This window comes from Saccharomycodes ludwigii, chromosome III (genome assembly GCF_020623625.1).
Source record: "Saccharomycodes ludwigii strain NBRC 1722 chromosome III, whole genome shotgun sequence".
NCBI lineage: Eukaryota > Fungi > Ascomycota > Saccharomycetes > Saccharomycodales > Saccharomycodaceae > Saccharomycodes > Saccharomycodes ludwigii.
The window spans coordinates 1,675,301-1,693,888 of NC_060202.1; the positions used below are offsets into that span (position 1 = coordinate 1,675,301).

The window sequence follows — 18,588 nt, forward strand, 5'->3', positions numbered from 1 at the left end:
GGAAAAAGGGAAAAAGGAAAAAGGAAAAAGGAAAAAGGAAAAAGGAAAAAGAAAAAAGAAAAAGAAAAAAGAAAAAAGAAAAAAGAGCAAAATTTAACAATGCATAGAATACGTAATAGCATACACTAACCAAAAAAAAAAAAAAAAAAGGGGATCAAAATTCCACATAAAACATTTAGTGTGCATTAATGTTGTTTTTAATAACTTTACAGGTACTTACATGTTAAGAAAACAAAAAAAAAAAAAAAATTAAGGATACAAAAAAAAAAAAAAAAAATCAATATCAACTTTTTTATATTCAAGCTATCATTTTTCATTTTAAACAGTTTAAGTAGTAAAAAAAAATTGTTATTGTTATATGAATCAACCTCCCTTCTTTTTCATCAATTTCTCAATTATTCAATTGTATATTGCTGGAAAGTAGGATGAAGAATATGCACAAGTAGAAGAACGTGTCAGCAATTAAATTGTTCGAATTAATTCTCTGTCAATATTATTTCCTCAATTTTTTTTTTTTTTTGATTTGGACAAACTCAATGAACATTATATATAGACCGACCTTGTTTGCAATTATCTCCCTTATTCCTTTTTTCTTTTTTTTTTTTTTTTCTATTTGGTCGGTTTTATTTTATAAACAAAAGACACTTAAGACATCTCAAAAAACCAAAAAAGAAATAAGAAAGAAAAAAAAAAAAAAAAAAAAAAAAAAAGAAAACGAAACAAACCAACAAAAAACATACATACATATCAAAATGGGAATCAAAAAGTTTGTACATTTTTTAATTTTATTTTTTATATTAGGTGCAGGTTTGTTAACATTTTTCACAATCTTGTCCGGTGGTAGGAGTAGCGGAACATTGGGGAAATTTTATTGGTTGGAAGCAGATACTCAGAATATAGGAAATGCTCAAAATACTACGAGATGGACGAATTATATGTCTTGTGGGTTTACTAACGGAAACTATCATGATTGTTCTTCTAGAATGGCCGGATATCCATTTTCTCCAAGGGATAATTTTAATACATCCGCAAACTTGCCAAGCACTTTTGTTAGACATAGAAAAACTTACTACTATCTATCGAGGGTTGGTTGGGCTATGTTATTGATTGGATTATTTTTCATTTTATGTACACTTATTCCTTCTGTTTTGGCCTTGTGCTTTTCGATCCCATCTGTTTTGGTTTGTTCTTCCGTTTTTGTTTGGCTATCTTGGTTTTTCATCACCTTGGCAGCATGCTTACTCACTGCATGCTATGTCAAGGGTAGGAATGCCTTTCAAAACGACAACAGACATGCTAAATTGGGTGTTAAGAATTTTGCGTTTATCTGGACTACTGTTGCCTTACTAACCATTAGTGCTTTCTGGTATCCAGTTTCAACGATTATTGCGAAGGGTCAAAGACAAGGCTACATATATGGTAATAAAAAGAATACACAGGCACAGAATTATGATTACGAAACTTCTTCTAGTGAGAACAATGAAAAGTTTACTAATGACGCAAACTCTTCTGGGTATCCTTTAGTTGAAAATCTGCAGGATAACCAGATTGCCAATAACAATAATAATACAGCTAATATCAATCAGCAACCGGCTAACCCAAACACTCGCACTAGTGCTGGCAAGATCGCTTTCCAAAAAACTAACAGAGACCCTGAAGTTATAAAGAAGACCAATATGATGAGTAGTAAAAACACTGATAATAGTGGTGCTATTATTAATGATGAGCAGAATCCTAGAGTTGTAACTACTTATAACAATGAGAAACAGAAATCTTCAGATTCCAATAAAAAGTCTTTCCTACAAAATGCAAGTCATAACAAAGATACCTCTTAGGATGAGTTGTCGAATATGATAATAAATCTGTAACATTACTTTAATTTTTATTTATTATTTTTTTCTTTTTTCTTTTTCTTTTTCTTTTTCTTTTTTTTTTTTTTTTTTTTTTTTGCTTAATTTTATTTCTACTTTTATTCATTTTCTATTTTCACTATTATCGTAATATTTAATTTATCAGAATAATTTTGAATTTTTTTATTTTTTTATTTTATTTTTTTTTATTTTATTTTTTTATTTTTTTTTTTTAAATGCTTTGAAGGCCTTTATATTCACTTTTAATTGACAAGGGAACCAATTTTTTAAGGTTTTCGATATTTGATACCCAAGAAAAAAAGAGAATAGAAATATAAGCAAAGAAATCAAAAGAAAAGAAAAAGCAAAAACAGAAAACAAGAGAAAGAGAGAGGGAGAAAAAAGATTGAATAAAAATTTTATTTATAGAGTTCTAATCAAATACCTCTTTTTTTATATCATATCTTACAGTTCATTGTTTACTAACATTTACATCATATTATCTTTATGTTCTTTCTTTAAATATTTGTTTGTTTGAGCTGTATTTTGCTGTCCTCTTCTGCATCGAGGTTCTTTTTAACTCTTTTTTCTATTCTTCAAAATTAAAATGTTGTGAAAAAAGAAAGGGACAGACCTCAATTCCAGTCGAGTTATAAATTGGACGAATGCAATCTACGTTTAAAGCTAATAACTATTTAAGTTAGTTCTCTTTGCCTCCTTTTTTTTTTTTTTTCTAATACAGAGTTCTGAAAAATATTGAAAATAAAGTTGTCCATTCCGGCGATGATGATCATCAAAAAGTGGACGACCAACAGAAGATTTATGATACAAATCCTAACTCTAGCACTGTTAACACCGGTTATAATGACCAGAACCGTACCACTACTAATCCTCATGACAAGTATGAACAAGAAAGAGGCGACAACCGTAAGGAATTTGGTGGGACAGAAGCCATAGAAGAATATTCCGAAAATGGCTTGGGTCAAGGCACTAATGGACTAGTTCCTAAAAATGAAGAGAAATACTCTTCTAAAGAGACCGAGTCTGATGGTAATGATGTCAATAGGTATAATCACAAAGAAACTGCTGGTGCCACTACTGTGCTAGGGGCTGAGGGATTGACTGACACCAGATATAATAATGTTACTGGTAAAGCTGTCGATCAACGTTCTGAACACAAACCCAAAGGTCAACAACGGTACGAAGCTAAACAGCAACAAGAGTCTGGGATTTCTGCTGATCATGATCATGATCAAAAAAAGCACCATCAACATGATCCATCAGACCTTGATGTCAAGGCTGGTTATAATCCTAATTCCACCGACTATAAACCTACTACCTATTACACTGAAAGAATTGAACCCTCTGCTTTTGAAAGTTCTACTCATAAGTCGAAAAGTGGTAACAGAAACCCATATACCGCTACTGACGGGGGTGCTACTGCCAGTACTACTGTTCCAATTGGATCTGAAGAGAAACACAATACTGGCATTTCTTATAAGAATGATAATGGGACTAATCACTCAGACCAGTATGATTCTATTTTAAATCCGAATTCTTCCACAGTATCTGCCACTCTGCCTGAATTAGAAAAAAATAAAGCTTACAAGACTTTTGCTAAATCACAACAGAATACTAAAGGCGGTAATAATTTAGGACATGATGCGTATCCAAACACTGCAAATTTTGGTAGTAATAAACATGGTAATGACAAACAAGAAAAGACTCCGAATCAAGGTAATATTAATTCCAATACTGGGTCTAATAACTCAGACGTTAACCATGTGAAGACTACCATCATAACTTCTACCACAAAATATTATAATAAAGATGGTAAAAACAGTCATTCTCAAGCTGCAACACCTGCCAAATCTAAACAAATTACCCAAGAAGCTCCAGCTAACAACAGAGGTACTAACAAATATTTGTCTGACAGTGAAAATGCTGCCGCTGCTACTGCTGCTTCTGTTGCCGCTGCTCATCACACTGTTTCCTCTGGTAACACTAATGCTGGAAACAATGCCACTACTTATTATAACAATACTCACAGAAACACTGATAATGATCAAAAACTAAACACCAATAGCAATACTTCCAGTTATTTCAAGAACGATCAGAATGCCAATCCATCAGCACAAACAAGTAAAACCTGGAATTCTGAGGCAACTGCCGTCGATAATGCTATCAAAAAACCTAATTTGGTAAATTCAAAAACTTTACCTGCTACTGCTAATGATACTGATGATTTTATTAATAAAAGCCATGAACATGAAATTAAGAGCACTTTGGAAAAGACTCCTGGGTACTTCGTCACTTCTTCTTCTTCTTCTGGAAGTTACAAGACTCCTGCTAAGCCAACTAGTTCCACCGTTGATCACGAAAAGAGTGCCACCAAAGGTTATGATTATGATTATGATAAGCAATATCCTGTCTTAGATTCTCAAGAAAAACAAAAAGACAGTGCCACTGATAGTTTAAACAAAAGCCTTAATAATGGAAAAAAGGATGTTTCAAATTCTTCTTCTTCTTCTCCAAATTATGGATCTGAGGTTAAAAACAGGCTTGATGAGCAATTTAAGCACGATGCTAAAGCCACTTCAAATCCAAACAAAAGTTATGGTACTTCTGGGACAGGTACTTTGAACGGCGGTTATGAGGGTGCCTATGGATCCAATAAGGATAGATCACATAACAATACCGACGCCAATCAAAGTAAGACTGTTAGTAATCCAACTTTTGAAACAGAGAAGGATAACAAGAGCAGTGGCGGATGGCTCAACAGTGCTTTATCAGCTATTGGATTATCCAAGAATGAAAATCAGAATGAAAAGACTGATCATGTTGATGGAAATAAACAGGTTGATTATAGGGACAAAAAGGACGATGTAACTTACCCAAACACACAAGAAAGCAACAAAGTTGTTAATAACAATGACAATTTTTCTAGTATGAATGATGATAACAACCTCTACAATTCTCCAAAGTACGTGAATGATTATGATCGTGACTTACATAATTCTCCAGACAATCTAACTGGTGATATTGCTCAAGGTAAAAAATATTCTCCCAAGAATTTGACTGCTAGTCGTGACCATTACGATGAATATGACGATAGTAACTTAGAACAAATCAGTACTCCTATTGCTGCCAGTACTAATAGGAATTACTCTGGTTCTAAAGCAACTAATAAGCAGCCAGTGGTCACCTCCAACCAGGACAATAAGACTACCTTGTATGGTACAAACACTCATCCAAAGAAATCATCTAAAAACTCATCTGATTCGCCTCTTAATGATACTGCTGGCTATCAAACTTCTACTAACAAGCCAGTAGTTACCTCCAACGAGGACAATAGGTATGGTACTGACAATAAGACTACCTTGTATGGTACAAACACTCATTCAAAGAAATCATCTAAAAGCTCATCTGATTCGCCTCTTAATGATACTGCTGGCTATCAAACTTCTACTAACAAGCCAGTAGTTACCTCCAACGAGGACAATAGGTATGCTACTGACAATAAGACTACCTTGTATGGTACAAACACTCATCCAAAGAAATCATCTAAAAACTCATCTGATTCGCCTCTTAATGATACTGCTGGCTATCAAACTTCTACTAACAAGCCAGTAGTTACCTCCAACGAGGACAATAGGTATGCTACTGATAATAAGACTACTTTGCATGGTACAAACACTCATTCAAAGAAATCATCTAAAAGCTCATCTGATTCGCCTCTTAATGATACTGCTGGCTATCAAACTTCTACTAACAAGCCAGTAGTTACCTCCAACGAGGACAATAGGTATGGTACTGACAATAAGACTACCTTGTATGGTACAAACACTCATTCAAAGAAATCATCTAAAAGCTCATCTGATTCGCCTCTTAATGATACTGCTGGCTATCAAACTTCTACTAACAAGCCAGTAGTTACCTCCAACGAGGACAATAGGTATGGTACTGACAATAAGACTACCTTGTATGGTACAAACACTCATTCAAGGAAATCATCTAAAGGCCCATCTGATTCGCCTCTTAATGATACTGCTGGCTATCAAACTTCTACTAACAAGCCAGCAGTTACCTCCAACGAGGACAATAGGTATGCTACTGACAATAAGAATACCTTGCAAGGTACAAATACTCGTTCAAGGAAATCATCTAAAGGCTCATCTGATTTGCCTCTTAATGATACCGAGTTCTCCGATGTTGGTTACAAAACTTCCACAAAGACAACGACTGGTACATTTTTGGGTGAAAAAATCAACATTGTGGATGCCTTTAAAAGTTCAGGAAGAAGAAAATCTAGTATCAGTAGTAATGAAATAAGCACTAATAGATTGACGACATCTACCAGCCATGGAACTAATACTATTTCTGGTAATGATAGTACCACCCGTAAACTTAAGGAATCAATTGATTTAAATAGAAGGGAATTTGGCAATTGTAACAGCTTAGTTGATCCTTCTAAGCCAACTTATAGTATTGATAACATTAAAACTGATTATAGTGCTAATGACAAATCGTCAGTCCCCAGAAGTATTGTCAATAACCAAAACGATCCTGAAAATGTTGGAGATGCTACTGCCACAGCTAGTACAACCGGTATTATGAATGGGAAGATTGGGAACCAAACCAATAAAGAGACCTCTATTTTGTGAAGCTAACTATATCATGTTTTTGGTTTATACTTTTAAATTTTTATTATTTTATTTTATTTTATTTTGAAACTACATGATGCATTTCAATACACAGGAATGGTTTTTTTTTTTTTTTTGCTTTTGAAATGGTATTGTTAGCTACTTTGTGTAGAAACTTTATTTTTTTATAATTATTATATTTAGTGTACCCTACCTTTTTGGTAATGGCAGTGAACCTGGAGGTGGCAGACGCGTTTCTTTTTTTTTTTTTTTTTTAATTTAAAACTGTTTTTTTTATTATGATTTAAACTCTTTTTATATTGTTTATTAGTTTGTCTTGTAGTTTGTAGTTTGTAGTTTTCTTCAATTGCATAGACAAACGACATTTGTCAGACCGCGGTGCACAAGTCTTTTATTATTATTAACACGACAAATATAAATAAATATACAAAATTTGAAATCTCCGTGATTTTGATTTTGGTGTAATAGAAATGATGCGGTTGTTTTTTTTAATTTTGTTTTTTAATTGGCGGTAAAATCATAGGTAAAATCATGTTTAGCCGCCCAAGTGTTTAACGTGTCAAAAATGTGTGGCTTGTTTAACACGTATCGTTGTTGTATATCTTAAAAATAAATCACTTATCTTCTCCCTCTTTTTCATCTATATTTCTATTTCTATTTCCATTTCCATTTCCATTTCTTTTTTGTGTTACAGATTAAAATAAAGGTCAGTTTAGTTATATTCCAAAGTTTTTCTTGTTTATCATCTATATCTATATCTATACACACATTATTTAATGATAATTCTATATATACATATATATATATATATATAAAAGTACAAAAAATCAAAGAAACAAGAAATGGTTAAAAATTACAATAATTTCAGTTCTAATAGCAATATGACTTCTCCTGGTACTAACAATCGAACTACTATCGGCGGTAGCAGTGGCATTTCCATTTACAATAATAACAACAATAAAACAAGAGCAAAAAAAAAAAAAACACCAAAGTGTCCAGTTTTAACAACAACAATAATAACGGAAACTCCAATAATATCAAACAATTTACTAATGCTAGTTACCAGAACAAATATGTCACTCCATCATCATCTTTACCACAACTCCAGACACCTCTTAATGTCACGAATAATATCAACAACAATGCTGCTCCCTGCCCAAACAACAATAGCAACAGCCAAAATTGCACAAATATTTTTACCACTGCCAATGGTGCAAACACTAAAAACAACAGTGAGAATCTTAAGCACCTAGGTTCAACAAGTGGCGAGTTTAAATTTAAAATAAGCAGTAATAATGGCAATAGTAATAACATGACTGAAATTAAACAAAAGTTGACCTCAACTTCATTGCTATTATCAAAGTCAGTGCAAACTGTACCCATTTCAGAAATCCAATTGTCAAATTCTTTTATTTATAATACCACTAATACCAACAACATTGGAAAAGATTTACCTTTTGATTTAAAAAACAATTCTACTCTACTATTCACCCAGGAAAATCTTTATTCTGATACTAATACTAACTGTAGTACTGATAGTACTACTAGCAGTAGAAGATCCAGCCAGATATCCACTGTTTCTTCCGTTTTTAGCGTTGACATGCCAACGAATGATGTAAAACGTTTTTATTCCAAATCTATTAATAATGATAAGAAGGAAACAAAAGGGGGAAAACAGGAAAAATATAAAAAAAATGAATACTATTATGAAAAAAAAAATAATAGTATTCTTCCAATGGATTTATCTAATATTACATTTGATACTGATGTTGGCAATAACAATTCTACGACTTCTATAGATTTGGGTCAAAAAAACTTGTCGTTAAATGAACAACGAATTATAAAAAATTTACTAGATTGCTTAGATACACAACAGTTATTAAAAATGATATACGCGGCACCAGCTGTGGTTCCGTCAAAGTATGATCACGTTGATTCCAACGATTACAATCAAAACAAAAGGGATTACACTGGCTGGTTAGAAACACCTTCCTGTTGCAATTTAGATAGGAAGATATAAAAATAAGATTAAATAAAGAAAATTTTATTATCCAATTATCTATTAATGACCAAAGGTAGAGAAACTATGCCTTTATAAGATGATAGCTATTTACTTTGAATAAGCTTTTAAAAGATAATTATAAAGCGCATGAGAGTATGTTTATTTAACCACATATGTGATTCTGCTGTGCGATAATTCTGCAAACACTGCTGGCAAATCAAAGACAAAAAAAAAAAAAACAAAAAAAAAAATCTTTTAACTTTAAATAAAATATTGATACCCGTGTTAAAATTCATTTACGGTTTTAAGAGACTATTATATAGATTAATATGCATTTTTGTTTTTTTTTCCCATTTGCTCTACGTACATTTTTTTTTTTTTTTTTTTTTTTTTTATTTGCTTTCATTTGCTGTCATTATTTAATACATTATATGAGATTAACACTGTTATGATGTTTTTTATTATTATCTTAGCTGTGCTGAAATTTTTTTCACATACGCAACTTGTTCTTTTTTAAGCCAGCGTATGTATCAGCACGAGGTGAATTGGTATTACCAGGTAGAGTTGTTTTTTGTGTCATTCATACTTTTCTATTTGATCTGCAGTGTATTCTGTGTGTACGTTAAAGGTACAGGTTAGTTAAATAATACGTTGCTCAGGAAATTAAAAATTAGAAAAAAAAAAAAAAAAAAAAAAAAAGGGTTGAGTACATTTTAAGCTTGTATTTAAACCCATTGCTTTTATTACTGAGACATTAGTGATGGTATCTGCGCGAGCGACTTAGGAAAGGCAGGGAGAAGTACCTTTTTTTTTTTTTGTTGTTGTTGTTGTTTTTCCTATTTAGGCTTTTAATCAACATGCTTTATTTTTATATGCTTTATCATTGATATGCTGAATAAAAGCGTAGCAAAAATGGTTCAGGTATTTTTTTGAGGTTTATGTAACCACTAAAAAGAAAAAAAAAAATAAATAAATAAATAAATAAATAAACTAATCCAAGTATTTTTGTACGAAGGTGTATTTGTGTAATGCTGGAAATGAATTACCAAAATAAATAAAGAATATTATTAAAACGTTAAAAAAAAAAATTTTTTTTATTTTTTTTTTCTCTCAAATGTTTTCTATTAAAACTATTTTTCAATTTTTAAGCTTTGCTCACCTCTGGAAAGGCTAACACTTTTTGCCTCCCCTTCTTCCTTTTCTTCTACCTTTTATTTTTTTTTTTTTTTTTATTTTTTTTTTTTACTTTACTTTACCTTTCTTTTTATCTCTTACCTTTGCTCATGTTTGAGGTGTTGCAACTTCATTTATACATTTGAGTATTTCTTTTCTTTTTACTTTCACTCTTACTTTCCCTCTGACCTTCTCCATATTTTTTTTTTGAATAATCTTAACTCTAATATAGTTATTTTCCTTTCTTTCAATTACAAAAAAAAATCACCAATATTCTTTTTTTTTTCCTTTTTTTTTTTCTTCTTTCTTTTATTTGTTTATTTTTTTTTTTATTTTTGTTTTTGTTTTTCTGTTTTCTTTTCTTCCCATTTAGTTGTGAATATATACTAAAGGATTAAGAAGCATCACCAACAGTTACACCAAGAGAATTAACAAGAATACTAGCAACAGTAAAGGTATCTGCAAAAATTACTACTACGTAGAAACTACCCTTTTCTTTTCCCCTTGGTTTTTTATTCATATTTATATATATATATTTCTTTTTTTTTTTTTTTTTTTTTTTTCCTCTATTGCACAACTAACTCAAACCAAGAAATTATATTAACAAACTAAACAACTAACTAAAAAAACAAAAAAAAAAAACAAAAAAAAAAAGACAAAAAACAAAAAAAAAACACTCAAATTTCCTTTTTTCTTTCTTTTCTTTTTTTTTATCCCCATCCCCCATTATTTTACATTTTATATATCTATTTATCATTTTGCCACGGAAATCATCGTCAATTAATATTGCAATAATTTATAGTTGGGGTTTTTCTACATTTTAGTTTATTACAAGTATAGATTCATTTGGCATATAATACAAAAAGAATACAACACAAAGGTAACGAGGCTTACTAAAAAAAAAAAATATTATCAATGCCTCTGATAACTCATCAACCACAAATGGATATTTCTGGAACAACAACAGCCTTTGGCTACGGTGTTCACAAAACTATATCATCAACAAGTTCAGAAAATGGGCATTTGCTAACTAGTACCACCTCTAACACTTCACCTGTCCATAATTCTCATTTAGTTACAGTACAGCAGCAGCAGCAGCAGCAGCAGCAGCAACAACAACAACAGCAACAACAAGAACCGCCAATCCAACTTGCAAATATGTTGAATAATTTTTCATTTTCAAGTCAGCAAACAAACAGAGGTCAGTTTTTTTTGATTATTAAAAATATACCCTCTGATATAACATATAGAGAAGCATATTTTGTTTTTTCACTAGCACAAGGAGTTTTAGATGTTGAATTAATATTACAAGAAAACGGCGAAAAAGTTATTAGGGCTTTATTCAATTCCTTAAATTTAGTTATTCAATATGCCAACTTGATAGAATCCAAATCAACTCTATTTGGCCAATTTTTCCCTTTCAAGTCATTTGCAGAAATTGTTGATTGTTTAACTCTTCAGCAAGTTGCGTTTAAACAACCGTCTTCCAGTAATGGCCCAAGTTCTGTAATATCACCACCTGGTACTTCTGGTAAAAGGCCAAGTTTGCTACAACAACGTTCTATTTTTTCATTTTCCGATCCATTCGACGCAGGTAACAATAGTAATAATATTACTACTGGTAACAATAACAGCAACAACACCACCACCACCACCACCAACAACAACACTACTGTTACTAATGCTATCAATGGTATTACTTCTAATAATTCTAACACTGGTTGTTCTAACAGCATTCAAGCTACTAATGTTAATAATAGTCATATTCAACAACATCATCATTCAGCAAATGATATTATGATTGGCAGCGGTACAACAGGCAGTAATGGTGTTAATAATACTACTGCGGTTAGTACTCCATTGAAATCATATGATCCAGGAAAAGCATTTTTGTACATGGAACAACAACAGGAAGACTTGCATGCTTTAAATATTTGGAATAGCTCAAACCACCATCATAGTCTTAATAATAATAACAGCAGCAGCAATACTAACAATACTTCGTTGGTAGCTCAAACTACAACTTTGAGCAATAATTTTGTTGGACAACAACAACAACCCCAAACTCCTACGATGGAATGGAGTGGCTCCAGAAATCCAAGTTTTTTTAATCCGTCATCATCATCATCATCAACAATAATTAATACTAGCATGAATAAAGCGGCCAATAATGTAATTGGTTCACAAAACAACAATATTAATAATAGCAATACTAATGGGTTCATAGTAAACTCAAGTGTATCTTCCAATACAACACATAGTAATGATATTAATAACAATAAAAATAATAATACATCAGCTTCATCGTCTGCGGGAGGTAATATACACTTGGGTTTGAATAAAACTCGTTCTTTATCTTCTTCCACTGGGAATTTAAGTGACGTTGCAGATGCTTTAAATGAAGGCAATAACGGTACTAACAATACTAATAGCAATGGTAGCAATAACAATTTATTAAGCAACGGCTTTCCACATGTAACCAGAACACGTAGCGATAACAATTCAAGTACTGGCCAGTCAAACACACCACAAAAAACTTCTGTTTCATCCACATTTGCCACAATAAGTGGTATTACCGAGGAAGATTTGAATTTATTAGCACGTGTTCCGCCACCAGCTAATCCAGCAGACCAAAATCCACCTTGTAATACTTTGTATGTAGGTAATTTACCGCCTGATGCTACTGAACATGAGTTGCGTACGCTATTTTCTACTCAGAAGGGATTCCGCAGATTGTCTTTCCGTAATAAGAATAATAGTAGTGGAAACAATCATGGTCCTATGTGTTTCGTCGAGTTTGAAGATGTTATTCATGCTACTAGAGCTTTGGGTACTTTATATGGGAGTCATTTACCAAGATCAGGGAATAGTAATGGTAACAACAATAACAATAGTAACAAAGGTGGTATCCGGTTAAGTTTTTCCAAAAATCCATTGGGAGTTCGTAGTAGCGGAAATACTACTGGTTTAAGAAGGAGTGGTGGTTACAATAGTCATCATGCATCTACTACAACGTCATCCGAAGGCCATACCTATTCTAATTCCTACAAGTGAAGATGTTGTTATAGTATCACTTTCTTTGTGGTTGCTTCTATCTTTACGTGTTGTAATTAGTATGTATATCTATGAATATATATTATGACTGGTCAGTTTGAAAAACATATTGTAGCTCTATGTTTATTATTATTATTATTATTAACGCGGTAAACCAAGTTTTTTTTTTCTGTGACTTACTTGTTATTATGTTGGCATTAATTTATATATATATATATATATACTTTTTTTTTTTTTTGATTTATATATTTATTTTATATATGTTGTGTTATTATTTCTTATATTGATTATTTGCTTATTTAGTAAAGTTTTTTTTTTCTTTCGTGATTGATTAATATGGTCGGGGTTGTCTTCATTATCTTGATTTTCTTGATTTTCTTGATCTTCATCTTCATTCGTAGATGACAAAAAAAAAAAAAAAAAAAAGTTATATATACTTTTATACGATATGCCTCTTAGCCAAAAATGAAAAAGCTTAGCTCACATACAATAATACCTTTTTTTTTCTTAATTTATTTAAAAGTTCAATTAATAATATACCTTACCTACTGTTTAGCCCTATAAGCATCCATTATTTAATGATAAAAAAAAATTTAATCTTTCACTTTTTTCCCTTCCTTTTTTTTTTATTTTATTTTTTTTGATAAAGTGTGCAGAGGCACTATAGTCAAATAAAATTACTAACGGGAAAAAAACAAGACAAAACAAAAGAAATAAATTTATTCTTACTGGATATTCATAACAGAGAATAATCACAACCAATTCGATTACTATGAACGGCAACAATTCTGACTTAACTATTAATAGTGCTACCTCCACTCCTCCAAGTATTGCTCCACCCAGTGTTAAGAAAATTAGTGGTAAAAGAAGAGAATATTACAAACGGTCTTTAACTTATTCCGTATTATTGGTCGGTACTGATGGTGTTGGTAAAACAACTTTTGCAAATAATTTGTTGGAAACTTCTGTTTTCAAGCACCAGTATGGTGGTAGTACTTCGAATGTGAATAATGTTACGAATTCTGAATATGTTAGAATCACTCGTCCGGCCAAGAATGTGTTATTTACCGGAACGAATTTAATTAAGGATGAATACGGATCCTTTGATGCAAGTATAGCCGACCAAACACCAGGATTTTCCGTATGTAGCACTACTGTTGAAATTGACACACCCAGTTCCGGACCTTCTTCGGATGCTAATGACGAAGTTTTAGTCCTAAATTTATTAATGACTCGGGGATTAGGTATGAATTTGGATAATGATTTTTGTTTTGACGAAATTTGTAAATTCCTAGAGCAACAATTTGATTTAGTACTAGCTGAAGAGACAAGAATCAGAAGAAACCCCAAGTTTGAAGATACAAGGATCCATGTCGTTTTATATTTTATTGAACCTACTGGACATGGTTTAAAAGAGTTAGATGTAGTTACTATGAAAAAATTAAGCAAATATAGCAATGTACTCCCTATCATTGCGAAGGCTGATAGTCTAACGCCAAAAGAACTACAAAAATTTAAAACCAATATTGTTCGTGATTTGGAAACTTATAACGTACCCGTCTATAAATTTTTCACCGACGGTGGTGATAATGGATATGAATATAGCGAGGATGTTAATGATGATGATGTTGATGATTTAGAGACCTTGGAAGAAAACAAGCATTTGCAAAATTTGCAACCATTTGCTATCATTTGTTCTGATTTGTATGATTCCTCAATGAAGGGATACTATAGAGAATATTCATGGGCTGATCACAAAATCAAAGTTGACGATCCTCACGTCAGTGATTTATCTTTATTGAAAAAAGTCTTGTTTGGTTCACATTTACAGGATTTCAAGGATACCACTGCTAATTTCTTGTATGAAAATTATAGATCAGAAAGATTGTCTTCAACCATAACACGTAAGAAGAAACTTGCCAATGGAGATGGGCATGATACTGGTTTAGTATCAAAAAAGGTAGAGGAGCGAAGCCTAGCTACTGCAGGTACAGTGCCAGAAAATGACATTAACACTCGTCCACAATCCGAGGCACCAAGTTTAAGTAATTTTCAACATTTGGTTTTACAGAGCCACACTAAATTAGGAGAAGATGACCAATCGGTCTCAATAGAAGTGGAGTCTGGTGTGGATTCTAGCATTAATAGTAGGCCAGATAAGTCTCAATTGAGAGATATTTCTCAAACGTTGCCGTACGTTTTGCAACATGAGCGTATCTTGTCCAAAAAACAAAGGCTACAGGAATTGGAAGAAAACAGTGCACGTGAATTACAACGGAAGATAGAAGAACTAGAAAATAAAGCTGCTGCTTTGAAGAAAAGAGAAAAGTTATTAGCATCTATCAAGCAAGAAAAATGAGGGCATTACAAGTAGTTACATGCCAACTGTTCCCCAGAGGGTAGATTTTAGAATTAGAATATTTATATATATATACATATATATGGTATTAAGCGATGAAATGAACAAAAGCTCTTTAAAAGGATATTGTGAGGTAGTAAAAAGTGACTTTTACAACGCAGAAGAGAGATAATCATGTGATTTTTGTTTTTCTTTTTTTTTTTTTTTTTTTTTTTTTTTTTTCGTTTCCGTTTGTCCGTGCAAATCTTTATTGTTACCCGGCTATCCCTTTTCTTTTGTTTTGTTTTTTTTCTCTTCTTCTACAAAGAAATGAGCGTAGAAAAAAAAGGTTGCCTTTTTTTCTCTTTCTTTTTCTTTTCTTTTTTTGTCCTTTTTTTTTCCTTTTTAATTTTTAATTTTTGAAGTGTTAACAAAAATAAAAAAGAAAAACAACTTGCCGATGCGTAAACAAACAAAAAAGCACAAGGATTAAAATAATATAAATAAATGGAAAAGGAAATAAAAAATAAAAAATTAAAAATAAAAAATTAAAAAAAAAAAAAAAATAAAATTCAAATACTTCGTTTACTACAAAAACGTTTTTCCACTATATTTTTCTTTATTTTTTTTTTTTTTTTTTTATTTTTACAGTGTGACAAGTTGTGATTAATATTTGCAAATTATTCATAACATATGAATTCCAAAAGGTAAGAGAAGCACTAGTAACTTGTTTATTTCTAAATACACAAACATATATACAAACATATATATATATATATATATATTTTCTGGTTTGATTAAAATCACCACATAATACCTCCCCGAAAAAAGGAAAGAAATTTAAAAAAAAAAAAAAAAAAAAAAAAAATTAATAATAAAAATATTTCCCCTCAAAATAAGAAGAATGTTACATTATGCCCATGAACTAAGATTCGATTTATTTTTAATTAAAGCTTATAAAAGATTAATATTAAAGCAAAGAGGTATTTTAGAAGAACGAGATGGCAGCAATAATTTCACAACTAATACAACACTAGGGAATAATGCGGACAATGTAGTTATTATCGATATAGAGGATTATCATAACCTGAAACCTTCCACGTTGAAATCAGATTCTGATTTTAAAAAACTAAAAAACGCTGAAATATTCGAGAGTATTGCTTATATATACAAGAAATGTTATTTGCAGCAGAACAACAACAACAGCAACAATGGTTTTGAGAATAAGGGTAATGATATTAGCACTACGAGTAGTATAATAAGCAACCACACAGGTCACAACGAAGGTGATACACCTGGCAACAATATTATGGTAAATAAAAACAACGGAAAAAACCGTAGCAGAACTAATAGTGTTAATAGTAATAATAGTAATACACACATGCATCCCGGAAGTTCAGCATTGCAAAGTAATAATAATAAAATCCAAGATTTTGATTACATGATGATGAATTCTACTACCAGATTGCCCAAATCTTCAATTGAAATTTACCAGAAATTTTGCCAGATAATCAGAGAATTGGATTTGAATTATTCTGAATCCATATATTCTAAATACTTTATTAAATTAACCTCGAATTTATTGCAGATCAAATCGGAAAAGGAGTTAATGTTTGACCCTATATGGAATTCAATTCATATAAACTTTAATAATATACCCTGTACTAGCGGTGGCAGTACATATAGTAATAGCGGAAACAATAGTGCTGCTATGTCTAAAAATAATTCTATTAATTCTACCATGGCCAACAAACAAAAAAATAATAACACCAATAGTTCACGCGCAACGACAATAACTGCTGCTACTACCACTTCTAATAATACTAATACTACTGCTAATAAAGCCACTAATAATACAAATTTAGACTATCTTAATGGAATAATACCTGCAGAACAAAATTTATTATTAAATCAAGAATTATTACTTAAGGTTAAAAAATTGCAAAAAGAAAGAAAAGTAACTAAAAAGGGGTATTACACTACACCTACAAGTCCTTCTACATCATGGATGAATAATTTTCTAGCAAGTACTACTAATAGTATGGGGCACAACAACAACAACGACAACAACAATAATGATAATGCTACTGATGCCGCTACAAATACTGATATATCTGAATTATTTACAAATATGAGTGCTAATACAAATGGTACAAGTAGTAATGGATTTATCAATATCAATAATACAAGAACCAAGAATAAACAGTTTAATGTCATTCCCACTTCTAAAAGAAGAAGAAGATATACCAATTGTGCACACTATACAAACAATTTAAGTAATATGACAAATTTTAATACGGGCATGAAAAATAATAGCGCGTTTGGTACGAACAACAATAATAAATATATGAATTCTTCCAAATACGGCAGTTTCAGCTATGCGCCTTCCTTGAATGAAGATGACTACGATAATTTTAGAGATGATAGTAATAGCCGGAATATTACCACAAGCAATAGTGCATCTAGCAATACTAATAATATTGATGTAGATATTAAAGAATTGTTAAATTTTGCTAATAATACTAGTGGCAATAATACTGCCAATACTCATAATTCTATAAATAATAAAAATATAATACAGGAAGAAGAAGAAGAAGAAGAGGAAGAACAACAACAACAACAACAGCAACAAAATGATGATTTTAATAATAATGATATTAATGGACAAGACTCTTTAATGAATAATAATACAAATCCACTTAATACTACACCCATTAGACACCATAGAACAACATCATCCACCTCTACCTCTCATAGAAGTAGTATTATAACACAAAGTCATGGTAATAAAATGTTTATAAATAATGGAAGTACAAATGCAAATACTAATGCGATTCTTGATAACGTCACTAATAACATTAAAAAAATAATAATAATAATAATAATAATGCAATAAATGAATTCGATTTATACGATAGATTAATTAAGGAAAAAGATTTAAGAATTCGCCAGTTGGAGCAGAATTTGGAATTACAAAAACAAGAAACTAATTGGCTAAGAAAGATGTTAGTTGAAGACATGGGATGTGTTAGAAGTATGCTAAAAGATCTAAACAAAAAAAAAGGGTAAATGAGCATGATGTATATAAATATATATATGAATTTGTATGGTAAAAATGGTAATAGGCAGGAATTAATATTATTTTCCTGTTTTATGCTACTGCTACTATTATTAGGGCTTTGTATTTCAAATTTTGAGATTTTTCATTTTGGTTGTCTGTGGCAGAATTAATTGTGACTATTTAATTATAGATAGTCATTTTGCCGAAAAAAAAAACGAGGGGGGGAGAAACCAATGACTTGTTTTGCGATAAAAGGCAGGTATTTTTTTACTTTCCAATTCGTTTAAATAAATGAAAAAAAAAAAAATATAAAAAAAAAATCTGTAAGATGGGAAAATAAATTCTCATGCAGCCTGTCTTTATTTTTATGTGTTGTTTTTGTTAGATGTCTCGATTCTTTATGTCTCGGTTCTTTATGTCTCGGTTCTTCACGTCTCGGTCCTTTA

General features: G+C 31.2%; 6 protein-coding genes across 6 annotated transcripts; all 6 read left to right on the plus strand.

The window, feature by feature from the left end:
• Window positions 1-752: 752 nt before the first annotated feature.
• Window positions 753-1,835, plus strand: SCDLUD_002993 (uncharacterized protein; the record flags this gene model as incomplete). Its single annotated transcript, XM_046077636.1, has 1 exon — window positions 753-1,835. One exon carries the CDS (start codon window positions 753-755, stop codon window positions 1,833-1,835), a length of 1,083 nt encoding a protein of 360 aa, XP_045935430.1.
• A 2,963-nt stretch (window positions 1,836-4,798) lies between these two features.
• Window positions 4,799-6,514, plus strand: SCDLUD_002994 (uncharacterized protein; the record flags this gene model as incomplete). Its single annotated transcript, XM_046076654.1, has 1 exon — window positions 4,799-6,514. The coding sequence occupies one exon, from the start codon at window positions 4,799-4,801 to the stop codon at window positions 6,512-6,514; it is 1,716 nt and encodes a 571-aa protein (XP_045935431.1).
• A 1,312-nt stretch (window positions 6,515-7,826) lies between these two features.
• SCDLUD_002995 (uncharacterized protein) lies at window positions 7,827-8,534 on the plus strand (the record flags this gene model as incomplete). The annotated part of the gene is made up of 1 exon (XM_046076655.1): window positions 7,827-8,534. The coding sequence occupies one exon, from the start codon at window positions 7,827-7,829 to the stop codon at window positions 8,532-8,534; it is 708 nt and encodes a 235-aa protein (XP_045935432.1).
• A 2,097-nt stretch (window positions 8,535-10,631) lies between these two features.
• On the plus strand, window positions 10,632-12,743 carry SCDLUD_002996 (uncharacterized protein; the record flags this gene model as incomplete). Its single annotated transcript, XM_046077637.1, has 1 exon — window positions 10,632-12,743. The coding sequence occupies one exon, from the start codon at window positions 10,632-10,634 to the stop codon at window positions 12,741-12,743; it is 2,112 nt and encodes a 703-aa protein (XP_045935433.1).
• Window positions 12,744-13,515: 772 nt separating this feature from the next.
• Window positions 13,516-15,102, plus strand: SHS1 (septin SHS1; the record flags this gene model as incomplete). The annotated part of the gene is made up of 1 exon (XM_046077638.1): window positions 13,516-15,102. The coding sequence occupies one exon, from the start codon at window positions 13,516-13,518 to the stop codon at window positions 15,100-15,102; it is 1,587 nt and encodes a 528-aa protein (XP_045935434.1).
• An 883-nt stretch (window positions 15,103-15,985) lies between these two features.
• GCR2 (Gcr2p) lies at window positions 15,986-17,977 on the plus strand (the record flags this gene model as incomplete). Its single annotated transcript, XM_046077639.1, has 1 exon — window positions 15,986-17,977. One exon carries the CDS (start codon window positions 15,986-15,988, stop codon window positions 17,975-17,977), a length of 1,992 nt encoding a protein of 663 aa, XP_045935435.1.
• Between the last annotated feature and the right edge of the window lie 611 nt (window positions 17,978-18,588).